This window comes from Lonchura striata, chromosome 3 (genome assembly GCF_046129695.1).
Source record: "Lonchura striata isolate bLonStr1 chromosome 3, bLonStr1.mat, whole genome shotgun sequence".
Taxonomy (NCBI): domain Eukaryota; kingdom Metazoa; phylum Chordata; class Aves; order Passeriformes; family Estrildidae; genus Lonchura; species Lonchura striata.
The window spans coordinates 1,115,908-1,142,352 of record NC_134605.1 but is presented as its reverse complement, the minus strand read 5'-3'; the positions used below and the strand labels follow the sequence as shown (position 1 = coordinate 1,142,352).

The 26,445-nt window shown below is 41.6% G+C and overlaps 1 protein-coding gene across 1 annotated transcript in view; it reads left to right on the top strand.

The window, feature by feature from the left end:
• The first annotated feature begins 895 nt into the window (after positions 1 to 895).
• VPS54 (VPS54 subunit of GARP complex) overlaps positions 896 to 26,445 on the top strand; it is a 44,987-nt gene continuing 19,437 nt past the window's right edge. The window contains exons 1-10 of the mRNA XM_021555839.2: positions 896 to 987; positions 1,264 to 1,346; positions 9,553 to 9,714; positions 10,550 to 10,791; positions 12,214 to 12,292; positions 14,887 to 14,921; positions 16,222 to 16,353; positions 18,798 to 19,183; positions 23,057 to 23,183; positions 24,202 to 24,309. Of these exons, the coding sequence (XP_021411514.1) occupies positions 9,579 to 9,714; positions 10,550 to 10,791; positions 12,214 to 12,292; positions 14,887 to 14,921; positions 16,222 to 16,353; positions 18,798 to 19,183; positions 23,057 to 23,183; positions 24,202 to 24,309 (1,245 nt within the window). The 5' untranslated portion in view covers positions 896 to 987; positions 1,264 to 1,346; positions 9,553 to 9,578. The remainder of the gene's footprint in view (positions 988 to 1,263; positions 1,347 to 9,552; positions 9,715 to 10,549; positions 10,792 to 12,213; positions 12,293 to 14,886; positions 14,922 to 16,221; positions 16,354 to 18,797; positions 19,184 to 23,056; positions 23,184 to 24,201; positions 24,310 to 26,445) is intronic.

Here is a 26,445-nt window from a genome sequence, read left to right as displayed (position 1 = left end):
GAGGAGGGGTCGGTGAGGAGGATCGGTGAGGAGGGGTCGGTGAGGAGGGGTCGGTGAGGGGGATCGGTGAGGGGGGATCGGTGAGGGGGGTCGGTGAGGGGGATCGTGAGGAGGGGTCGGTGAGGAGGGGTCGGTGAGGAGGGGTCGGTGAGGGGGATCGTGAGGAGGGGTCGGTGAGGGGGATCGTGAGGAGGGGATCGGTGAGGGGGATCGGTGAGGAGGGGTCGGTGAGGGGGATCTGTGAGGGGGGGTCGGTGAGGAGGGGTCGGTGAGGAGGGATCGTGAGGAGGGGTCGGTGATGGGGGGTCGGTGAGGAGGGGTCGGTGAGGGGGGTCGGTGAGGAGGGGTCGGTGAGGAGGGGTCGGTGAGTGGGATCGGTGAGGGGGGATCGGTGAGGAGGGGTCGGTGAGGGGGATCGGTGAGGGGGGATCGGTGAGGAGGGGTCGGTGAGGGGGATCGGTGAGGGGGGATCGGTGAGGAGGGGTCGGTGAGGGGGATCGGTGAGGAGGGGATCGGTGAGGGGGTCGGTGAGGAGGATCGTGAGGGGGGATCGGTGAGGAGGGGTCGGTGAGGGGGATCGGTGAGGAGGGGTCGGTGAGAGGGATCGTGAGGAGGGGTCGTGAGGAGGGGTCGGTGAGGAGGGGTCGGTGAGGAGGGGTCGGTGAGGGGGATCGGTGAGGGGATCGGTGAGGGGGATCGTGAGGAAGGGTCGGTGAGGAGGGCTGGCAAAGGTCGGCCCATCGCAGGCGCTGAGGCCGTGCGGGCTCTGCGGGCTCGGCGCGGCCGCGGGGCTCGGTGAGGAGGGCTCCCCACGGCCGTCCCACCGCGGGCACCGAGGGCGGCAGCGCGGCCGCTTCCGCCGCGCTCGGCCGCGGCTCCTCCCCGGGCGGCGGCGCTGGCTCCTCCCGCCGCCCTTCCTGCGCCGCCCTGCGCGGGGGCACCGACGTGTCGCGGCGGAGGAGCCGCGCTAGGCCGCGCAGCCCGCAGGTACAGCGCGGGGGCCCGCCCGTCCCCGCCCGCCGCCGGGGCTCCCCGGGAAAGTTTCGCCTCGCCGGGTGCCCTTTGTGAGGGAGGCCGGGCCGGGCGGCGCAGCGGAGGGACGCGCGGGGAGGCGGGCGGGGGGCTGCCCGCGGCTCGCTTTCCGTCCTTCCTGCGGCTCCCCGGTCCCAATTTCCATGGTAACCCGCGGCGGGCGGTGCCCGGCGGGGGCGCGGAGGTGCCGGCGCCAGGCCGGGCCTCCCTCATGCGGCCGCTGTCCCGCAGGTCCCGCCAGCGTTCCCGACCATGCCACGGGGGGAGATATGACGGCGGCCTCCGGGGGATCCTCCTGGCGTGTTCTCCGTAAGGTACGGGCGGCTCGGGAGCTCACGTTCGGAGCAAGTGTTTAGTGTTTTCCTCCGGCGCATGGCAGCCAGGATGCGCTGGGATGTAAAGGGCTCGTTGGTTCCATAAGCCCGCTAGGAATCCGATGGTTCCTGGGTTTGTAGATGACCCTAAAATTGTGTGGTGGGCAGATTAATTTCTTGCATTTCTTTACTGTAATTTTTCAAAGACGGTATGTGGTGTTGAGAGAAATACACATATAGGGGTGTAAAATACCAATATTCTGCAATCCCAACAGAAACTTTCCCTCTCTGACTGTCCAGTTTGGGCCTTAGTACATTGCTGAGACCCTTTTTCTTTTTTATTTTTCTTACACTCTCTAAATACTTAGGATTTCTGTTACAGGACACAGAGTTATCACAGTCCAGTGTAAAAAAATATAGAATGCCTATTTTAAAGTTCATCAAAGTAATTACTGGCCTACAGATTTGCATGTAGTTTTTTGGGTTTTGGCTTTTTTTGTTTGTTTGGTTTGTTTTTTGGTTTTTGGGTTTTTTTTATTATTTTCTAGCATAGATGGTGTATTGCCTTTCCTGTCTTACCTGTGATGATGAAGTCCTGAATGAGAAGTCCTACGGACTTATGCAGCTGTTGCTGTGCAGCCCTGCAAGAAATTGCTCTCTTGCTGAAAAACCCAGCTGCAGTATGTTAATTGTTGTAGTGGCTGAAGTAATTACTGTTGTGACCTGAGAGTCAGTGTGACTCTTTGACAGACTGTAGTGCAGACAAAAGGTCTTGAAATGCTTTGGGCATGAGTGTGGTGTATTGGGTAGGAGAAAAGTACCTAAAATGGACTAATAAACAGGATATCAGTAGCTGTTCACGCAAAATCACTGGGCAGCCTCACCAGTGAGGCCAGAAGGTTGCACAGTGAGAAGCATCTCTACCTCTCCTATCCCATTTGCCAGCAACAGGATCTATCCCAAGTGTCCCTCTGTCTTCAGCACCATTTTTCTCTGTAGTGGCAGTCTGGCGTGTGTGCAGGAGTCTTGCCTTGTTGACAAGCACAAACTTCATGGGGGGAGAAGGAGATGCACATTTCCAATGTTGAACAAAGATATTGTTTGCCTGGAGAATATCAGGTGGCACTAGAAATAGTGGAGAAGGCAGACTGCAGGCTTCTCTTTGGCAGTTTGAGCAGGAAGAGGTTGGGAAATGAAATCATGATCATGTAGGTATTGTTTCTTCTTTTGGGGCAGCAACACTGTGAAGAAGCCACTTCTGCTTCTCCAGAATTTGAGGAAAATGAGGAGCAGTGAGTATGAAGAAGGCCCGTGAACATTATATTGTCCTTCCTGTTGAGAGGCTCACGGTTTTCCTTTGGTTTCCTTTTTTTTTTTTCCTTCATACTATGTCTATTCTTGTCTTGTTTTATGAATGGAGTAGAAAGAGTGAGCAGGTGAGCATGAGTGTGGATGTTCTACGTACATTTTTCTGGGGCCTCATATGAGTAAGTCCAAATCATATTTACTAGCAAATCTATGATTTGTCTTAATATTTTTAGCTTTCTGCACCCATCTCACCTAGGTACTAGATTAAAAAAAAAAACTCTGATATTCTCAGCAGAAGGTAAATAATTGTTAATAGGTTTCCTTCATACTCAAAACACGTCCATGTAGTGATCAGGTGCTCCAATAGCTTAAATATCCCAGCTTTTTCTCTATCAATCTGGGTCTTAAATTAAAAGAAAAGGGGGCCATTTTGGGTGTGTGTTAGGGCTAGATTATTAGAATTGAAGTTGCATGTGTAGCACTTTGCTATATGTTAGAGAGTTTCCATCATTGTTATACAGTCGCTGTCAGCAGCAGTGGAAGATCTTCCTTCTGGTTTTTGGCATTCTAGGTGTAGCATGACCATACTGGGTTTTATGCTGTGGAATTATTTACTGTTTTTGTCAACAGAAGCTGTTTGAGGGATGAAGAGGAACTGCTGTGATTAGAGGTGGTCAGTTTTGTTTGATCTTCTGTTGGGCAGGTATTAATACCACAAGGGCTATCAGCAAACATGTTGCTCTGTTGCACGCCAAGTTAAAGTTTGGATGTTCTTGTTTGCAGAGTACCTGCCCTGTAGAGTGGCAGTGGGCTGACATCCTGTGTCAGGACTTGATGTGAGGTGCTTTTTGGGCCTGCTTTTTGTTGGTCTCTGCTCGCAGCTTTATGCACCATGTCAAACTGTGAAATATTTTTATTTCGTTCCCTCATAGCCACTTCCAGTTCAGGACTTGGGTAAGGCATTGGAAAGACACGATTCCCATGAAAACTCATATTTTTAGGAAGTTATTTTCTGGTGAACAAGAGCCTAGTCCTGGAGATGGCAAGTGGAGGGGCTGCACAGGGAATCGTGCTGTTGACGCAAATTGCTGTGAGCATCTGTTGGACTCCTTTTGGCATGTCAGCACCTTGGTGTTGGGATTTTTGCTGGGGCTGGTGCAGTTCTTCTGCCTTTTCTCCACATGTCACTGCTCTGCAGTCTCTGCCTTTAACAGACTGGTAGCAGGAATGCCTGCTGGGGCTCCTTGGTCTTTGTTCAGCTGTGTGGACGTCTCTGGAGCTCTGTAGGATGCTCGTATTTCACTGTCTTCCAAGGGGATGATGCACACTGTAATGCTGATGCCTAGAAAAAAGGGTACAAAGAGACTTCATTCTCATCTTGTGTGATACCGTGGGCGGCTAACCACAGGGCCTTTTCTGACACGTATTTTTATTGCTTTGATGATTGTTTCTAAATGATTCTGACATCTCTGGTGTGGAAGAACTGGGTGCATAATAACATAAATAGTTGAAGGTAGGTCTGTTTCTCCAGCACAAAATCTGCCTTCTGATTTCAAACTGGTGCTCAGCATCGGGAGGTTGGGTTTCCAGGTGAGAGGAAGTATATTTGCTACAGTGGGTGCATCACAAGTGTTTACTGTAATTATTTATTTGGTACCTGAATGAAAGCAAAATATTACTTTCCAAATAGTCTGTCTAAAAGGATGTAAATTGCTTTCCAGTTCTTGACAAAATGTTTACACTTGTGGATTATTTTAAGTAACAAGACATCATTCAGTGATGGGACATTTTGGGGTAATTCTTTTCAGAGGATCTTATTCCTGTGTTTAAAGAAATGAAACTCAGCTAAAGCTTTTTTTTATTTTATATTTTTAATCTGCTGTTCATGTGGCTACAGCTGGGAAGGGCAAAAGAAACCAGTACAAAATGTGATAATATGAAAGTCAGATGTTGTTTTATCCTGGCCTTGTAGGCTACCCATGGTGCTTTGCAGTGGAGATGCAGCTGTTCTGTTCTTTCTTTGGAGTCACTACTGCTTTTTCTTACCCTGTTTGAGGAGAGTGTTTTGAGATGTTCTTATGAAAGAGACAATTCAAGGGGAGGGTGGTGGCATTACTCTTTGGGCTATTCAAGTGCTTTTGCTTTTTCACAGTCCTCAGTCTGCAGTTTGCTGGAAAAGTCTGAGGAATTCTAGAATCTGCTGGAGCATAACAGCATGTGTAGCTAAGCAGGGCTGATGGGAAACACAGATAAGTCATACATTGCTTCCTTGTTGGGTTGATTTCATCCCAGCAAGGCTAACCTGGATGCTCATCAGTCATGTTAACTTTGCAGAGAAGGTACACGCTAAGTGTGAGAACGTGAGGTTGGGGGTACAGTTAGGGTGTGCAGAATGCACTCAAATATGTGGGGTTTTTTTTTGTGAGTACGAATATAGTTATGTTTATTAGGCTCTGAGAAAGGCCAGGCTCATATGGCCTCCTCTCTAAGTTGTGTGAAGGGGTTTCATGTTGGAGCCTGCTCCAAATGTAGGTGGCTTGCCATGGGGACATGTCCCAGCTGTCCTCTGACTCTGGCCTCATCATTCCCCTGACAGCCATCATCTTCCTCCTCTGAAAGGGTGGAAGCAGGTGTTCAGAAAGAGCAGAACAGCTCCCACGGCCTTAACCTCAGTCTCTGAAACGCTTAAATGTTTCTGCTTCAAGCTAACCTTGCCTCCCCTGCTGCAACAGGGAAGTCTGCCTCAGGGCACCAGGGACAAGCATGGAAATTGCAGCCTGAGGAATTAGCTGGTTGGAAAAAAAAAGTGAAAGCTTGCACTAGTGCAGTCTGGCTCACATCTTACAAAGGTGCTGTGTACTTTGCTCGTACCATGCTTTTCCTGTTACAGGGTGAAATCCTGCTGATTTAGAGCTGGAAAATAATACACAGGGAAATCGCAACTTTTGAGGACAGGGTAAATATATTAGGCCAATAACAACATACCATTTATTAGCTGTTGAGGTCCTGGAAGGAGTCCATTGTATATTTTTATCTTTTAGTTATGTTTCCAGTATGCTTTTCTTTAATAAATATCTTTGGTATTTATCATATCTTCTTATGGTGCAATAATCTTGCTTTAGCTTGACTTGTGGGTGGCTTCTGATAGTTTTCTATTCCAAAGCATGTTGGGTAGCCAGACGAGTGCTTGAAATATTTTCATTTCACTCTGTTGTTGCCAAAGCCATGACAAGCAGCAGGGACTTTAGCATGCCATTTGTGTTCACAGAGAAACTTCTCCTGCCTTACCTTTGGGATGCAGAGCATACCCCTTGAAAAGTACCTGCTGGTGTCCAAGCGTGGCTTGCTGTGGACAATGGGAATACTTGAAGGAAAGCTTTGCTCAGTGTTGCATGTTCAGTTGGAGCCCTGGGGGCTCTTCTCCCTGAGTGCTGAGTGTCTCTTCTTAGGTGTCACTATTTTTGAAAATGATATAAAATGTGGAGAGCAGATTCTATGAATGCTATTGGAAAAACAAAGCATGTGAATAATTACACTCAGAACATGGGAAGGCAGTTTCTGAAGAACTTTTGTACAAGTCCTGATACTTAGAAAAACAAGCACGTTCTCCAGAGTTACAACCACCCTGTGCAATCACTTCTGAGTAATACACTTTGTTGTTTGTTGTGCTCTCTTCCAACAGCTGAAACCTGGGGTGTGAAACTCAAGAGTCACAGTGCAGTCATCTCAGAAATAACCTCATGTGATTAATGCAGTGCTTGCTCACAGAGCTGCTCTTTCGCTGACTGTGCAGTGGCCAAGCGTGCAGCTCTTCCTCCCATCACCAGTGTTTTGTTCCCTGCTCTGTGGTACAGCTGTGTCATACTGTACTTGCTGAGCGTGTTGCTCAACAAGAATGTTTTTAGAGAGGAGGCTGTAAGTTGAAGTACAACTCAAACTGTTGGAATACTGTCAATTCAGATCATCAAAACTATTTTCATTGTTGCCGTGGCTGATTTGGTTTAACTTTAGAGTATTAAGTCATTACAGCGATGGTGTAATTTAATATAATCTTTTTAAATAAGGAAATTAATACAGTGTGTACAAAATAGATGTAATATATTGAAGGTACGTTGCAAGTAGAGCCATAATCCTGGGTTCCAGGCTCCATCACTACTGTTGTGTCTAACCTCCAGACGTTTTTTTAATTGCAGTAGTTTAATAGACATAGCTAAACAAAATGTCTGTAAATTATGGTGATTACTGGAGAGAACACAGTTGATCTAACCCATTTTAATGGTATATCATTTAAACACTGATGTCATAAAGTTACACAGTTGTATATTTTTACTACAGCCATATCTCATATCTCTTCTAAGTAAGAGACTCAGGGGATTCACCATTTCATAATTCACTCTGCACAGTTAATGCAGTTAATGCATTTACCTGCCTGTCATTTTGCACAGCTAGTGCAGATAACTGTGTTTACCTGCCTTTGACTTGCATGGAAAATTGAATGAGTTAAAATACTCTGCAGAAGTTTCATTCTGTGTTAACACTGAGTTTCATTTTTTTGGTATGTTAAATCAGCAAATTTGTTTAATATTGTGTATTTTAAAATGTTGATTTAGCGGCTAGCTATAGATTCATTTGTCTAAAAAAATGTTTAGTAGTGGAGCACAAGGAGCTGCTGTTCTGTTGGTGAACAAATTAAAGTTTTTCAGTTGTGGCTAAAGTTAGTGTACAGAGGTGAGTGTAGGGCAGGATTTTTGCCTTTATATGGGCTTGGCACATATTCCTTTGTAATGTGGATTAAATTCAGGTACTATTGTCCAGTTTTCTTTGGCTTTCTGGAGTTGTACTTTGTTGGTCAATTTAAGGACTGCATTTTGAGGAATGCCTGGTTTGGGGCAGTACACAGATGAGTTTTCCTGTGCAAATGTGGTTGTTTATTTGGGTTAATTATCCATAAGGTCCTGACTTATGAGGGTACTAGAATAGCTGCTAGCTATGAATAATTTAATACAGCATCAGATTGCGTGCCACTTAAGAAGGCATCTGCCTATGAAGCCTTATATCTTGTTGAAATCCACTCAACAGTATGAAGGTTACTGCTTGCACTGTATTTTATTGTACTCTTTCCTTTCTATTTTAAGATTGTCAGTAAATATTTCATAGCGATAAGTAATGAAAATACCTGTGCAAGAGTAGGCAGAGCTTGTTTTTGAAATGTTGAGGTGTTGAACTACTCTTCAGTCTTAACTCGTCTTTTAAATTTATTTTAAATCTTTGACTAGCATCACACAGATAGCATTTTCTCCACTCAGATTTATGTAGTTGAGGCAATTCATATTCTAAACAGTTCTTTTAGATGGTACTTCATTGTGGGGAAAGGAGAAAGGTTTAATGAAAGGCTTGCAAGAGTTATGAGATTTCAGTGCCTTCTACAAATTGCCCTAGTTGCTCATACATCTGACTAGAGCAGACTGTGGCTCATATTACAGAGGCTTTTTCAGGAGAAAAACTGCAAATACAGCACTTGGAAGCAGTTCCAAGTGCAGATAAATTTACTGTATGCCTTTAGGAGACTTGGTCATGGCAACATAGCACTGGATGTGTTTTTGAATGTTTAAAATAAGCGTTTTATCATCATATACTAGATTTTTCACAAAACCACCCCAAAATATTTGAGAAAAGCTTAATGAAGAAGTTACTTTGGAAATGGAAAGGGAAGAAAAAAAGCAATAAAAGTAGTAGAGAAAAAGAGTTTTGTGGGGCTTTTGGGGGAGAGAGATTAATGCTTTATGATATTTAAGGAAGATCTGTCAGATGTCTGGAAAGGTTTTTTGTCTGACTACTTCTGACTGTTCCTATTCCCTGTCTGCTAGTAAGTTTTCCTTACTATGGGCCTCTTCACTGGGATGCTTTGTTATAGCTGAACATCTCTTTTAGAATTGTCTTTTAGGACGCTTTCAACCTCGATTAGAAAGTAGAACCTGTTCTTTTTCTTTTCCAAATGAGGTTTGTAATATATGTGATGCTGCTGGAAGCCGACACGGTGAGATACAGCCATCCCTTGGTGCCTGCTTTAGCACTCGAAGATAAAATTGGCCTTTAATCTTTTTGTGCTCCTTGACAGGGTAGTGAGTAATTTAAGTGTCCATTAAGGGTTAGTTTAATACTAAGATCTTGCTAGATGTGTTTAATTCCTCCTTAAAGGCAAGGATCCAGATGAGTCCCTTTGAACAGGCACTCCTTGAGCTGTACAGTTTTAATAAACTCTCAGACCTCTAATAGTTGTGCAATGTGCTACTGTCTGACACTTTGATGGAAATGCAGTTTTGTTTACAGATGGGAAGAACTCATTAAGTTTAGCCCTGGTGTAAAATTTTTAAGGCTATTTATTTTCAAACTGGGATCTTACAATTGAACTGAAAATTAGCAGGACTTTGCTTACTCTGGAGCTTTTTGATCTATGATTTAATTGTCTTCTCTATGGAAATACATTATGGTAGAATAAACTACTTCATTAGGCAGCCAAAGAAGTTGAATTGTCGGTTTTCCTGATTCCAGTACAAGGTTTCCTGATACTATTGTGAATGTGTGCACGGTGGCTGCAATAGTTATGGCAAGAAAGGAAGAAGTGCCTGAAAGACTTGCTGCTTTTTTTTTCAAATGTAACATTTTATTGTTGCTGTGCTCAAGACCAGGCTGTCCTCCAAACATACAGGTGTGTGAGGAGCAGACTACAAAGCTACATTCTGCCTTTTATTTTTGTGTTTAAAATAAACTTTCTCCTGTTGTTGAAATGTGTCAGTTGAAGTATGGCAGTTAAAAACAATACTGGAGTGTCATTGTTTTGCTACAGTGTCTCCCCAGAGCTTTATTAAAGCCTTGCTATCTATTGTTTCCTATTTAGCTTTTATCAAGTGGTGATTTTATGCAATGGCATCAAGCCACAGTTCTTCACCAGTGCCTCAGTCGAACAGCAGCGATGCTTTCTTTAAAAAAGAAGTGGACGCCACGAAACACTTCCGGCCTGTGCAGTCCCTGCCAGACGTGTGTCCCAAGGAGCCCACAGGTAATGCAGGTGTGCAGGGAGAGGGAGGAAGCAGCTCAGCTTGCTGAGCCATTGCCAGCTGCCCAGTCAGTATTTCTTGTGTGCTGGGTGTAGTGTACTAAGCCATAGTCTCACTTCCAAGCATTCTGTGATTCCTTTTTATACCACCAGTGTCCCTTTGGATCAATAGGAGAGACTCTTTGCAGCTTGTTTTAAGATGTGGGACTTTGCTTGCATGATTCCACATGGCGGCTATGATCCATAGTCCATGTAAGGAGAGGGTGCAGTCTGACAGAGCTGGTAGCAGATGTGTCGAGTGCGCTTGGAGCCTGGCTGCATTCCTTCTGGGAGACATCCCAGCCCTTCTGCAGGAAGAAGCAAGTGACCTGTCTGTAGTACTAAGCCTCTGCTGCTGTTGTTAAACCAGATTTTGGTCATGGTTCCAGCTGTTGTGTTGCACTAAGGATTAGTTTACACAAAGGAGTAGATGGGATGGGATCTTAAGAATTCTGACATAATGCTAACGAATTTCAGCTGTCATTCTGATCAAGATCAGGTTATTAGAAATAGTTTGTGGTTGGAATCTCTTTCTCTTGAGTAAAAACTAATGTTGAGCTAAATCTGTTTAATGAGTGTCAATACACCGCTTCTGTGTTGACAACTTGAGTTGGTTAATCTCATGGAAGAAATGCAAGGTGATGTGTCGCAGAAGGAGAATCTCATCGGTGATTTGCATAGATAATTCTAATCCAGTATGTAATTGGTAAAATATGGTTTAGCTTAAGAGCCACATTTCAGCAAAGGCTTACAGCTTTGTTTCTCAGCCTAACAAACTGTCTTGTCTTTTGTGCTGCAGGCAATCCCAATGACTTACATGACAGCCCATCTCTAGTTGTGGATCAGCAAAGATGGACTATTTATCATTCCAAAGTCAATCTCCCAGCAGCACTAAATGATCCTAGGTTAGCAAAAAGGGAATCTGATTTCTTTACAAAAACATGGGGAATGGACTTTGTGGACACTGAAGTCACGCCTTCATTCTACCTCCCACAGATCACCAAGGAACATTTTGCATTATACCAACAGGAAATCACTCCGGTAAGAAACCCCAGTTAGGTGCACATAGTCCTAAGAACTAGAAAGAGATCCTCCTTCTAATTAGATTATCCTGGCTAGTAGCCCACTGTACAGTTAATTGATAATGATTTTGCTTTTTCAGTGTTATTTTGGTCTTCATTAGACATTTCTGATTTTATAATCTCAGAACCCATTGTGTGGAAAATGCTCTCTGAATTATCCTGAGGCAATTTCACGTTATTTTTAACTTCTGTTTTTGAGTACTGAGCTCTGCACCAGGGCTTGCAGTTCATATTTATTCTTTCTGGTGTTTGATCCTTTTTTCCTGTAAGGCTTGTTTAAGGATTGGGCTCTACAATGTAATATAGCATTCTCAGACCTTTGGATCAAATGACTACATGCTGCAGGGGTTGGAGATATTTTCTAGGAGTCTTCAATCTAAACATTGAAACATTTATACATTAACTTCTTAAACTATAGAGGCCTATTATCTTGGTGATTTCTTTTGTAACAGGGAAGTGTAAGCTACATCTAAGGACACCAGGACCAGTAGGAGACTTCTACAATCTCTTAAAAATACAAGTGTCAGTAAGTATGTAGTATTCTTTATTTTTTTTAACTGAAAGAACATGTAGAAGTCTCCTGCTGTTTTCTGCTTCCTTGGTTTGTAACTTCCTTTTTTTTTTTTGCTGGTTCAGAATTAGCAGGATGTGTTACTTGTGTAATTGTAGTTCAAGATTGTCTATAACTGAACTATTGCCATTAACTCACATATTCAGCATTTAAAATGTTTTAGGATTTCATCTTTTAAAATTAGTACTTCATGCAGTCACTGCTACATGAAGGAAGGTTTTGAAACTGGGACCTGAGCTGTGATGTAGCTTCTTGCAGAAATCTAGTTAACATTGGTATTCTTTAGAAACATAATTTATCACCACTATGGGTTCTGGTGGTGTTTAAAATTCAAAGCTCAGCATGATGAACCAAGATATGTGGTTTCAGCAAGGTACTCATTAGTAATATGTACAAGTAATTTCTACTTTCATCCAATTTGATTTAGCAATGAAAAAGGATTCTTTGTGTGTTAGTGTGATTCCTAGATTAGTCAGTAAATAAGTGTTTGTATATGTAATTACCATTTATCTGTGGTTGTATATCATTATGTAGAGAAGTTATTACACCTCTTCAATAACTTCTGTGTTCGTTTTCTCTTGAGATGTAAAGATACAGGAAAAAAACAACACATCCACTGTAGGTTGAAGTTTTTGGTGCCTTTCACCTGGACAAACTTTGTCTGAGCTTGTAAGAGGAAGAAAATACTGTGAAATTGCCAGAATTCTTTTGCATGATTTAGTTGTGTTTCATTGAATGTTTTGCTTCAAATGAAAAAATTCTGGGTTTTAAGCATCAGAATAATTCTTTAATATATTTTCTCTTCTACAGAGAGAGAAGGTTCATGAAAGGTGCAAGAATATTTGTACTCCTAAAGATACCTTTGACAGGACACTATTACACACTCACGGTACAGTCAAAGCCTCCTTTAGTCATTAGAAAGTGGTGTCTTTTTGTATCACTATCTTATAAAATCAATAGCAAATGTTATGAATGTTACTCATCATTGATTCTATAATGTACTAATTGTCTCTGTTACTTGCTTGAGATCTTAATGTACAATAATATCTGCTGATTTCTTTGAAACAAGAATTGAAAACTCAGACATGGTAGGCTTAGAAGTGTTCATGATCACTGCTGACATGTTGTAGGTCAAAACTTTAGTGATTACTGCTTTTAAACTTTTTCTTGGCATCTTTGGATTTGTGATGGGTCACTGTGGCCCTGGCAGCATTTTCTTTAACTGCTTTTATTTAAAGATCCATTGAAACAGTTGCATCAAATTTGTATCACGTGTTGGCTTCTAAGTGAAGAACTGCAGTGCCATTCCTGTATCTCTGTTATGAGAGTCACGTCATTGCTGAGGTGGGAAATTATATCCCAAAATGATCTACTCTAGGCCATCTGCTCAAGCCAGGGCCACCTATGGGAGGACAATGTCCAGTTGGGTTGTGAATTTCACAGGTGGAAATTACACAATCTGTCTGGGCAACCTGTTTCAGTGTTTTAGCACTCTCACAGTAAAAATACTTCTTATGTTCATGTGAAATCTTTCATGTATCACTTCCTGCCCATTGGCTCCTATCCTGGCACTGGACATCACTGAGAAAAATCAGCTTTGTGTTCTGTGCAGCCCCTCCTCAGATTTTTAAGCACATTGATCTCTCCTGGGCTTTTCCAGTCTAAACAGTCTCTCTTTGTTTCTTAATCATCTTTGTGGCTCTTGACACGATTTATTCTGGTGTGTCTGGGGAATTCTGCCTTGTGCTGGGGAGCTCAAACCTGCATGTGAAGACTGAATTTCAGGACTTCTTGGAAGTAGTTCAACTAATAGGAAACTAGATGGGAAGGAAGTCAAGAGACAAAAAAAAAAAAAAAAAAAGACAAGTAAAAGGAAAAGAAACACTCATAACTTGGAGAAAGTTTTTATGATTTAATTTACTTCTTTAAAAAGGGTAAAGGGTTTTTATTAGCATAAAAGGGTTCCTTTATCAATCCTTGTTTGATAAGTCTTATCTATATCAATGTCTACAGGTAATACAGCAAAAAGGGTTCAGTAGTTTACTCCTTCTGATCAAGTTGTTTCTGTTGACTTTCTTCCTCCTCTTCTGTGCAAAAGGGAGCCCTTCTGTGGGGTTTCTCTGTGTTGGTGTTACTTTGGAATAGCTGTTCCAGAATGAATCTGTCTGTGCTGCATGTTCAAAATCAGTCTTAGCTTAATCCATTTTAAAAGAGTCTGAGTGTTTTTAAAAAGAGAAAGTTGCTGCCACCAAAGTAACTGGGAGCTGCTTGTGTAGCTGGACAGTTCTTAGTAGAAGCATCATTTGGTAAACTGAAGCTTGTGATTTTGCATAAATTCTGCTGTTACTGTTTCCCATCTTCCTCTAACTCCTGCCCACAAGACTTAGCCTTTCACTCCCGTAAGAATTGGTCTGTCCAAAGGCTGAGAACGATTCTAAGGTTGCCTTTTGTACTTCAATACACATAAAGTAAGAGACAAATGAAGTAAAAACCAGAGAACAGTATGGGAGTTGATGCTGGGGTAGCACTTGCCGTGTTTGTCAGGGTTGAGCAGACTGTCCAGCAGAAATACGGGCTTGCTGCTTTTAATTTCCTCAACGTTTTTGTTCTCCAGTGTGCCCCCACTTCATAATGCCCACTAAAGTAATGAGTAAGGGTGGGACAGGGGATTTTGGCTGAACCTCAAAAGTTTGAATTTTCCTTTTCTTCAAGTTCTGCTGGGATACAATGAATTAACTCTTTTCCCAGTTCAACTCTCACTCTCTGCAATTGTCAAGCCAGCATACTCCATGGGAATTAGTGCTGCTGTGCTGCTTGCTCAGTGCTTGGGACTCTGGCCTGAGCCCTTGTTCATCCTTCTTGCCAGTCTTTGTGCATCCAATCTCCAAGTGCTGGGCAAAAGTGATTATATGGGCAGCTTCAGTCTAAAGCATTAAAACTGGGATGATGTTAGAAGGACCTTTTACTGGCCCTTGCCAGTGCACTAATGAATGTGAAGTGCTAAGTGGATTGCTTTGTATGACAAACACTGACACTGCCAAAGCAGCCAAGTGCGAGCTCCCTTGAGCAGTCTGGGCATGAGACCTGAGCTGCAAAGGACAAAAGAGCACTTCAAGGAATCAGAATATTTCATGTTGGCAGGGACTTCAGAAGGCCTTCACTGCAGCTACCATCTCAAAGCCAGTTCAGCCATTCAAAGCTTTACCAAGAAAAATAGAAATATCCAGAAAATATCTACAAATAAATAGCCAGAAAATCTCCAAAGTACCCAGCCTTCTGGGCAGCCTGCTCCAATGCTTGACAGTCCTCATGTCATCAAGGTTCTCCTCACGTTCAGTCAGAAAGTTTCATTTCAGTTTGTAAGCCTGCTCCCCTTCTGTTTTCATTGTCTTGGAAACTTCCTCACTTGGGATTCACTTGTTCAAGGGAATTGTTTCCTATGGTTTGCTCATTAATGACTACCTGTGTTTTGTTTAATTTTAGATAAATCCAGGACAGATCTGGAACAAGTACCTAAGGTATGGCTTCTGTGGACTTGGAGCTGTTGTAAGGCATTCTCACATGAAGTGTTGAATATATGCATGTACTCTGTTCCTTGTAGAAATTTTGCCCTCACTGATGACTTGGGTTGATTCTCAAGAGCATCTGTAGTGCTCAGAATTTAAAGACTAAGGATGATTTGCTTTGGGTTTTTTTTCCTTATTGTTTCCATGGTCTCACTTTTTCTATTAAAGTATTATTATACTTTAAACACTACCATTATTTTTTTTCATCTTTAAATAAATGAAGTTAAGACCTCAAAGCTGAGCAGAATTAGCCAGTCTAGGAGGAAGGGAAAACTGAAGAGTTTGAGAAAAGCTTGAATATTGCCTAGTGTACAACTCAGCATTAAGTTTAACTCCTTGAATCCTTGATCAGAGCTCTTGCATATAAGCATGGAGCATACATGATGTGGGTTTTTGTGTCAGCTCTAGATTCCATTTTAGTCTGAATAATTTTTTTATAGGTACAGTAAGAAGTCAGAGTGTTAATATGGGTCAGCATCTCTGTGCCAGTTGTGTAGGCTGTGACTTGAGTAGCTGTCACTGCAGTGTTTTAAAGTCCAGGAAACAAGAATGCTTGAGTGTGGTGTGATGCTCCGTCTGTGTTGAACCTTTTAAAATTACACTTCATAAATAAAAGGAAGAGGGTTCCACTGCCTGCCTGTAAGCTCAAGGTTTTGCAAGTATAAATAATGTTACCAGAGAGAATTTTAGATTAATTGTTTTGCAGGAGGTGTGGTTAATGTTATCGGTTACACTCTCTTCCTGTGCCCAGCACAGTTGCTACATCCTGCCTAAAGGATGTCAGCTGGAGGCTCTGCTCCCTCCCAGGGAACTCTGGCTGCACCCTGACAGCCAGCTGGATGATCAGCCTGGTGGGAGCAGTGCCCCAGGAATGAGCACAGCAGCAGCAGGATGCCCTCGTTAGTGAGGAAGCTTTGCTCAAATCCTTGAGAGGGTCCACCTGCACTTCAAAGCTGCCTGTGTTTGCACACTCAGGGTGTTCAGGTCGTCTCAGGTGGTTGAATACTTATGTAATTTTGGAGCTGTGACTTCCACTTTCAGGAGGATATGACTGTCAGATCACACAAGCTTTACAAGTACATTGGTTGTAAGGTCTGGAATTAATTTGTTTGCCTGGGTAAATGAAAATCTGGATTTTAAAATCAACAAATAAAGTCTCTGTTAGCTTAATGAGACAGGAGATGTGTTTAACTGGGGCAAAAAATATAGGAGTGAGTGAGGCACATTTATTTCTTTTGTTTTTCTGTTTCAGATTTTTATGAAACCAGATTTTGCCTTGGAAGATTCCTTAACGTTTAATGCCGTTTTACCATGGTCTCATTTTAGTACTGCTGGTGGAAAAGGAAATCGTGATGCAGCTTCCTCCAAGTTGCTTCAAGAAAAGGTACAACTTTGACACAAGTTACCTTGATAATTTTGGTTATCCATCAGTGCTGGTGGTGACTGCAAAGGAGCTCCATGGCTGCTGCTGTGTAGAGTTTTTTGAGACATCACTTTGGGCTTTGCTGTCTCTCCTTTTATACCAGGCTGCAGATTGTTAGTAAATGCAGGAAGCATCCTACTGAAGGAGAACTTTTTTTCCCTGCTCAGTAGATCTGTCAAATCTGGAAAAAAAGAACCTGTGTATGATGTAATAACTGGCTCTTCATGACAGCTGTAACTTACTGAAACAGCTGTACATGGAGAACTTCAGAGGTGTGGAGTGGTTTTCTTAGGGAGCAAGAGCAGTTCTGTGAGAAGGGAAAGCTGGATTGCACGGGTTGTACACTGTGTCACACTGTTATTTTCCAGCATCTCAGGAAAATTTCAGACTCAAGGTGCTGTGGTTTCTATGCTAAAAGCAATACTAAATTCTATGGTGTTTGTGTTTTAGGAGATTCCTCTTACTTTTGTTGTTGTCTGCATTGATCTGTTTTTGCATTTCACAAAGGAGAACATGAAAGCAGAGCAATTTCTTTAATATTGGAAACAGAAGTCTCTTCTTGGTTGTTTTTATCTTTTTTTGCTAGTTACATAGTCATACTATAGAAAATCTCATAATGAGTCATCTTTACAGTACCAATACCAATAAAATGCTTTTAGAAAATCTGAGTAGTGAGGTACATTAGGAAAAATTAGGTACCTTAGGAAAAAATAACATGAGATTGTCTGGAAGGTGTTTTCAAATTTCTGGGAATTAATCTTCCTGCTCTCCTGCCAGCTCAGAAAGAAGTGACAGACTCTGCTGGAGGTTAACTCAAAGGTTTATTAGGTTGTCCTTCACATCTAAAGTTGGAGGAAGGCTTCTTTGGAGTTTTTTGGAGCAGTTGCTGTCTGAAGATGAAAAAGCAATATCTGGTATATGCTGTGAAATTCCCAAAATGTGCCTGGCAGCAGCATGGACACTCAAAGGACTTGTGTTGAAGCAGACCCAGAGCCCTCACTGATGCAGAGGAGTGAAAACACTGCTTTGTATGACTGAAATTAGCCCAAATTTGTTATTTTACTTTTTAAAGCCTCTGAACTGCATGAGGTTTACACTTACCACATGTAAATAAGCACTCTGCTGCCATAATTGTCCCTAGCTCTAGGCAACATTTTCCAAAAGGATTTTGAAAACCTTGTCTTAAGCAAGATTTACTTACAGCCTTTTGGGCTGCTGTTGATCTACTTCAGAAATTTCCTCCTGATGTTTTCTTCTTTACCTCCTCACATGTGTTGCCCTACATTGGGACTGTAATCTCTTTGAGGCAGGTGCTGTTTGCTCTGGAAGGGACCTGGGGTATCTGGTTGGTACAAGCACATAAATAATTGTTTTCAACAGCCCTTTCTCTGATCCCTGTGTCAGAGTCTGTCTTGGTTTTCCCTGTGGCTAGGTGTGTCACAGCTGGTTGGCGGAGGATGCTTCTGATTAAATTAGATGTGAATAAAAAAGGTTTGCATATTGTATAAATCCCCAGTGTATCCATAGGAAGCAGCATGAAAATAACTCCAAGAATGAGACATTCTCCAGCTGATTTCTTTTCCAATCTTTTCCAATCTCTGGTTGGCTTTTTGGAATTCAGCAGGACGTTTGAATGCTTGGCATCTCTGAGAAACCAGGTCATCTGAGTATTAACATTCAGATGAGCATCCTACAGCCTCAGTCCTTTGAGTTTACATATTCAGCATAAGCCAAAACACAGAGCTTTTACAGTCAAAGAATCAGGCCAGCACGGTGGTCTGGTAACTGTTGGACATGGAGAATTTGAATTTCAGCTTCTGAAGATGTAGGTGTACTCTGTCTCTGGGAATCCCACAGTGCCAGCACACAGGAAACAGGCTTAGTACTAATTCCAGCTGGTTGGCAAAAGTACAACTGCAGCCAGAGATACCCTGAAGATTTTTCTACAAAGAAGGTACTACAGCTTTTTAGATAAGCAGAGCCATTCCAGTGTCATCAAATATAGTGGCTGCAACTTTAGCAGCTTCAGGGACCCAAATTTCACAGCATATCTGCATATATATACTGTTGCTTGCAAACCAATATCCTGAGCTGTCTCCTGGTTGTCCTCCATATTCTGTGGCCAGTGTGCAAGCATGTGGTACAAAACTTTAAGTATTTTAGATTTATTTGCTTTTCTAACTTTTTATTTTCGAGCAGAAAAGGCATCAAATCAGTCTTCCCACAGTGATTTTCAGTTAATTTAAGAAGTTATTAAACCACAACGACAAAGGGATTTAACTTTTTTTAGCAAAATTTCCTTGTGAGACAATGAGACAAATGCTCTGAAAGTGTACTTGCATGATGATAAAGCTTCCAAGTCATAACAATTAGTGTTGATTTTTCCTCTTTCCTCCTCTTCCCAGCTGAGCCATTATCTGGACATTGTGGAAGTCAATATTGCTCATCAGATTTCTCTCCGTTCAGAAGCATTTTTTCATGCAATGACCTCTCAGCATGAGTTGCAGGACTACCTCAGGAAAACCTCCCAGGCTGTAAAATTGCTTAGAGAGAAAATCTCTAAAATTGATAAAGTAATGTGTGAAGGATCGCTTCGAGTTTTAAGACTGTCGCTCACCAGAAATAACTGTATAAAAGTGTACAATAAACTGAAGTTAATGGCTACTGTACACCAAACACAGCCCACAGTACAGCTGCTGCTCTCCACTTCGGAGTATGTTGGAGCTTTGGACTTAATAGCAACAACACAAGAGGTGTTACAACAAGAGCTGCAAGGTATTCACAGTTTCCGGTAGGTAACCACGTAGGAAATACATAAAATGCAAGCAGAACTGGATTGTGTTGAGCACATTATGTTGGCCGAAGGGATTTGTTCCACCTTTGTTCATTTATTCTTAGAGGACCTAATACAGAAGGTATAAAATGTAAGTGTGGCATAAGCAGTGTGACTAATGCCTTTGCCAGAGATGGGGTGTTTTTTTTTGGGGTGGGATGAACTTTTGACATCTAAATGCTTTGTCCTCTGTTCTGGTTTACAGGTGTTCTAGGGGTGCAGAGATGAGAGCAAAGCTGTGGCTGGACTTTCATCTTGCATGGCTTGTAGCTGAGGGGTTTTTTCCACATGGGGGTCTGCAATCCTCCTGCAGGCAGCAGGAGGATGTGTCCTTGAGCCTGTGCCTTTAGTGGCTTCTGGAGTTGTTAAAGGAACATGCAGGAGTATTTACACAGTAGAATCCTTCTATCTTATTTAAAATAAGCTATCATAAGATACAGGTGGTTTAAAAGTGGTGCATGCAAAGCTGCCAGTGTGGCATGATGCTGGCAGAAGCAGTGTGTGGTTAAATCAGCTCCAAGGCTTGCATTAGCCAGGTGAGGAGCTGTGTGCTAGGTTTTCTAAGTTGATGTTGGGTGAGGGGTGCTTTCTTTAGAGGTTTTGTGGTTCCTGCAGCCCAGTGGATCACAGCTTGCATAATGGAAGTATGGTTGGTGCTCAGTACCTGCAACATGAATGTTCAGAACTTTATATAGTTACTGCTCTTGTCCATCTCTTCTGTCAAGTTCCTAACACATTCTTCTAGCTCGTTTGGAAAAACACTTAAATTTTATGTAGAAAAGAACTCAGGAAAAAGTCCTAGAAAAAGTATTAAAAATGAAAAAAAAAATTAAAAGCTGATAAATTGTTGGGATGAAGTTGCTGTATGTGTTTTTGTTAAAAAACCTGGAAACAGACCATCTAAAAGGTGTACCTTGTCTCTCTTCAGATGCCTCAGTGCAGTTTGTCCTCTTTAGTGTTCCTGCTATTAACCACTTGATTCTGGTGCACAGCCCTTGACTGAGTCACCTTTGTATTGACCTTGGTGACAGTTCTACAGCCCTGTGCCAGCATCACTCAGAATCAGCTGTGTTTGGCAGCTGGGTAACCTGTGTGCTCTGTCAGCAGAGTGCCATTCTGTGTCATTGATTGACATGATGTCCCAAGAACGTGCCATTGTTTCAAAATTACCCTCAGGTGTGGAACATATTTGCAGGTAGATAGTCATCTTGTCTGTAAAGAATAATTTCTATGAGTAAAGCTGAGCTGGTTGTTTTGGTAGTTACAGACAGTGGTGTGTGTGGGAAATGTCCTCTCTGCTTTGGACAGCAAAGGTGAGTTAAGGTGACCTAAGTCGTGTACCCCACCAGAAATGCAAGTGTAGTTGAGAAGCCCAGCACAATTCCCAAATCTCACAGTGGCCTGTGAATATAGCTTGTGTGAAGAAATAATGTGCAGTGGAAAGATGGAAGTCTTGATAAAACTTCTCAGTAGAATGTTGTGATTCTAAAAATAAATAATTTTTTTTTTTAAATCTGAATTGGTGGCAAGCACATAATCTTCAGCAAGAAATACCAAAGGTGTCTCCTTGCCTTATTCTGAGCAAGAATGATGCAGTTGTCAAGGGAGTTAAATACCCAGTTTATTTTAACAACATCCTTCTAAACCAATAACACATTTTCTAAATAGTTACTATTTTTTACTAAATATCTGATGAAAAAAAAAACTCCCAGCCTCTTTAGTGTTACCATGACAGCTTGTAGAATTTGGTGTTTCCAGTTGAGTCATGGCAGAATCATTCAATATAAAGCAGTAAGAAGACTATTCAATCATCAATTAGTTTTTCCCTTGTCATACTGTATGCAGAGAAAAATGTAGTTTGTTTCTAGTTATAGCAAAAAATGAAAAAATCGTAAAGGTTTTGTGATGGAATACTCTGGTGTCTTTAGTCTGGGTTAATGTCACCAATGATGTGTGTCAGTTGTAACTGCTTGCTACTACTCTAGGATAGAATTAAAGTTTTAGAGCTCTAACCTTTTCAAGTTCACTCTTTTAATTTTACAAAAGAAAGCTAATGTGTTAACTAACTTAAAAACCTGTGAAAACACTTTTTGCACTGTTTTCACAGTGCTTGTTGGGGTGATGGAGATAAAGTGATTTTGTTTGTTTGGTGGGGGGGTGGTTTGGTTTTTTGCTTAGTGTTTTGGGTTTTTTTCCCCACAGGTATGCTGGCCAACCACACTTTTACAGTATTCCATACAGTAAACCACAGATACACAGAAAAATAGTTCTCATTTGTGTGTTTCAAAAGAGGCTGTACCCTGCAGTTGTCATTTTCCATGGTAGAGTTGTCATATCCAGCATTCATTGGAAAGATCTGATGTGTGAGGGGTACCTGTTCAGAGATAATTCCCAAGGTGTTTTGCTGGAGTGTGAATTAAGGTTTGGCTTGCTCCTGAGTGTTTCAGGTTGGAGGGATTTCTGTGGCTGCTAGGGACTAGAACCTCTTGGACAAAGAGCAGTGGGGGCAGGTGCTGGGAGCTGTTGGATGTTTGCATAGCTGGGGTTTGAGAGGACAGGTTTGGGTGTGTTTCAGTGCAGTTCAGCACAGGTACAGAAATAATGTACCCAGGAGCATCTTCATGCTTACCTCAGTGAGAGTCTTTGTGTTGTGGCTCCTAGTGCTGCAGTCAGTTTTGCAACTCCAGTTACATTAATCTTTGGGGTGTTTCCCTGTTGTGTTTGTTCTGAAATGCCCATGATGCAACTAGCTTGGATTTTCTACAGGCTATTTTTGCTTAAATTAGATATTTGAAATGTGTCTGCTTTGTCCATGTCAATGAATTATTGAACAACAATTTCAAAAGCAGGTACATCCCTGGTCATCTTGAAATTAAAATAAATTAATCTGCTCAACTCAGATCCAGCAAGATTCATGGACTTCAACTCAGTGCTGGCCATGTGGGTTTCTGCAAGGAGGAGGAACCAGGAGTCTTAAGCTCTAACAGCAAAGGATCCAGCTACACCAGCACTGAATGAAAGCCATGTTCATCCCCCCCATTTTGTATCTAGGCTCATCTAAAATATCATAGCTCCCCTTAATTCTCATTTGCAAAGTGTCTGTTTGTTTTTGTTAAAGAAAAGGCAGTCTGATTTTTACAGACACTTGTTTCCAGCTGTTAGTGGAAGTTGAAAAGCCTGGAGTGTTTGACAGCTCGGAAGTTCACACTTTTAAAGGGTGGTTGGCATTTCTGATGTGAGAAATTCCCTTGTGGTTCTGTATGACAACAGTCTGCAAAATATGGTCTAAAATCTCCCATATGTGGGAAAAATATTTTTAATTTAGAGTAGCATAAAAATAGCAAATTTAAAAACTCCTGTGTATTCTCTGAAAGCCATCCTGTCATGTGAATTTAATCTGTGATCACATCAAAAGCTCAAAGGTCTGAATTAGAAGAACTTGTGGACTGATGATCTGAGGAACTCAACAAGCAAAAGAAGTATTCCTTCTTTTTAACACCTTTATACTGACAAGCACTGAGTATTCTTAGTTCTGGTTCACCTCATTGGGCAGAGAGGTATTTCACACCTTCCAAAAAAAGCAAAAAGCCCAACTTCCAAATTTTATCCTCCATCAATATTCAAATCCATATGTTTTGGTTTAAGGTGATAGTGCCCCTGAAAAATGCATGATTTCAGCTGCTCTGAGGAGTGAAAGATGGGAGCCTCCCATTAAGCCAGCGTTGATTGCATGGAAATTTCCTGCTGGGTGGTTATTTTCTTCACCTGTGAACTAATGATTCGTTTTCAGGTTGATTATTTACCCCATATCTCAATGGCTGTTTTTCTTAGGCATCTTGGCTCACAGCTTTGTGAACTGGAGAAGCTGATAGATAAAATGATGATTGCAGAGTTTTCAACTTATGCTCGCAATGATTTAAATAGACCCCTAGAAGATGATTGCCAAATTCTAGAAGAGGTATGTCTGTTATTGAAATAAACTGTCTCATGAATATGTTTGCATCTTTAACATACTTAATTAGCACCAACTAATTCGCTCAGGTCCCTAGTAGCAACACTATAATTTTAGACTATTTATCTTCTCATCCACACCTCTCCCCACCCATTTATTTTTGTGCTTGATAAAATTAAATAATTCTAATTAAACTCTGAACTGCAATCCAGGCCCACTTTATTTTTTCAAAATAATTAGTTTTCTTTTCTGTGATTAAATGTACAATGAGTTCACTTTATGAACCTAAGCATCTAAGTGGAAAAGAACATGGACTCTGATCAACTTGGTTGTAAAATTTAAGTTTTGCTATGAAAGCTGTTATTTACATATTGTTCTCATTCTGTTTCCCAATGCTTTTATGGGTGTTTATACCAAGCATATGCTTGCTCTGAATGCATGCTTCATTCACAGTATATATATATTTTTTTTTCATTCCTCTGAAGATCATAAACATACACAGATTAAGCTATTGTGGATGCTTTCTAGCCCAGAAGATATTTTTCTGGATTTTGCCTGTAGGGCTCTTTATTAATTGCTAGAGCCTGTGACCTGTTCAGCCTTGTTAATGCAGTTCATGAAATGCAGTGGTTGGCAGCAGCACTGCAGTGCTCCCCTTTCTGCCCTGTGGTTCCTTGCCCTCTGGTGCCAGCCTCTCAGGCTGTGCTTAGTGTCACTCTTGCTCAGGATCAGGAAACTCACTCATGGTTAGAAATATCCACAGGTTTGAGCACTTGTGAATGAGCCCAGTTGAGGAATTGGCAGGAAAGGGGGTGGGAGACTCAGTTGGTATTGCCACAGGGAACTTTTTTGTGTAGGCAAAGTTTGGCATTAATCTGGAGGAATTAGATTGACCTAAATGCTGTTCACTGTGTGCTTGATACATGAACTTTCTTACTGCTATGCAATTTCTTAAAATTGTTTCTCGTCTTCACCTTGATATTTTTCATATGTGTTTTTTTTAAATTTTCTCTTTTCTTGATAGGAGAGACTTGTATCTTTAGTATTTGGACTTCTAAAACAAAGGAAGCTAAATTTTTATGAAATATATGGAGATGAAATGATTAATACTGCAAAGAATATAATTAAACAGGTAAGACAGACATTTCTAATGTACCTGACAAGCTTTTCTCTACCCGTTGCAAATAATTTTTTAGTCATTAAGAACAGCTCTGATGAAGTTTTTTGGTGGCTGATGGTCTCTCAGAGCAGCTGAGTTTGCAGGCACTTAAGGGTTCTCTGAAGCACAGAGGTCTTTACAGAATAACTTTTGGAAGGTGTAGGTAACATAAGCTCCCTGTTTTCTGTGTAAAATTAACATTCTTGTGAATTTCCCTTTTCTTAACACGTGGCTCTCTGAAATAGTAGAGTTGTGTCATAGCACTACATTTCATTAAAAACCCACAACAAAACAAACACTCCAAAACCACACTAACAACCTCTCCCTCCCAACACCTGTAAGGCGAAACCCTCGAGTTCTCGGGGTAAACACATAAAGGAGAATCAAAGAACTTGCCAGTTTAAACAAATGAATTCCCTGCAAATGGTGCAAAAAATATTTCTTGCCTTAATGTTAACACAGATCTAGCATAGGCACATGAAAAAAGGTTGGAAAATATTCTTGCCTATTTCTGAGAGAGCAAGGTGAAGTAATAGAGAAGGTAGAAGTGCTTACCTGTAAAACAAACTTAAATTAAGCCCCAAATTCTTTTCTGCATTGGTGTGGTGCTTTGCCATTTAGGGCAGAGTATCTTTCAAGCCAGAAAACCTTATTGATAAAATCAGCTAAAATCAATGTTTGAGCAATATTCAGATTCTTGCTTTGGAGGAAATACATTGGCTAATTTGGATAGAGACATGATGACTTTTGTTTGCAAACAGATCTTAGGCTGAACTTGGGAGTGTGTGTGGTTTTACTCATCTTGTTTGTTTGCCCACATATGTGAGAATATTGTGTAAGAATTTTTTTTTTTTCCCTAGAGATAGGTGATTATTTAAAGAGTTATACTCTGATGTGCTATGAACTCCCTCTGATTTGTATCTCAAAGGCTGGGAGATAGGTGCTAAGCTGGGCATCTCCTCATAGGATAATCTGCAGCTCACAGCTGCACTGTGAACTGGGTTGGGAACCTAATTTTTAGAAGTTTGGATTTGGTTTTTTAATACTGTTACTTGAAGGTTTTTGTTTTAAGCCAGACTTGGCTGTTCCAATCCTTTTCACATTTCAGCCCCATGGTTCTGTTGGTCTGGTTGTACAAGGTGAATAGGCCCATATTGCTGGTAAATAAAAAAAAAAGGAATTAATGAATGACACCAGGATAAAGCTGTTCATCTGTCTGGCGGTCTCCACTGGCTTTTCACTTGCCTGCATCAGCAGTCATAAGGAGACTTTTTTTTCCCTTCAGATTCTTTGTTTGATCATACAGATACATGTTTGACAGGTAGCACTCCCTGTTTTTCTGCTCATTCTGAGTCTCAAAATGCTTTCCCCATCCTGCTGGGAAAATGTAAGTTGAGTTTTTCAGGTTTCCCTTCTGCTTAATAGTAGACAACAATTAACCAAATTCCAGTGTAAATTTCTGTTCAATAAGGAGAATAGGCAGGATTTGTGTAATTCCTGTGTGGTTTGTGCAATGCTTTTGTATGGTGACCTGTTGTCTCAACTCTTGGGGTACTTTTCCTTAATAAAGGAAACTCTTTTCTTGCCACACCTCAAATGTGCTTCCTCTCCAAATGCATTGTTGGGCTCTTCTGGTCAGCGAATTTTGGTAGGTTTTTGTTGCCAAGCAAGTGTAAGAGGAGAGGTTTGCAAGCACTGAGCACACTGCATAGTTCTGTTCTTCTTCAGAAGCTTCTGTACTGACCACCATTATTCAGAACACAGGTAAAGCCCACGTAGCTTGAGATGGCAGCCCTCAGACACCATTGGGATTGTCCAAACCTGCTTAAAGGCAAGATGAGTTCACACTCTGCTACTCATTTGTTCAGTTTATTGACCGGCTTTTGGGAGAAAAGCCCTTTTTCAGTCTGAGGGGAGTTGATTTGTACCTTGGGCTTACAAGTAATGGGAAAAGAGATTAATGAAATGGCAGTAGAGCTGTAGATGTGTTTGGAATGAAAATTGTACTGGAGACCTGAAGAAGCTGGCCAGTTTTGTATGCACCAGTTGCTTAGGGGGGTTTCTTTTAGATTTTTTGGGAGGGTTTTGATGTTTTTTTGGGGTTTTTTT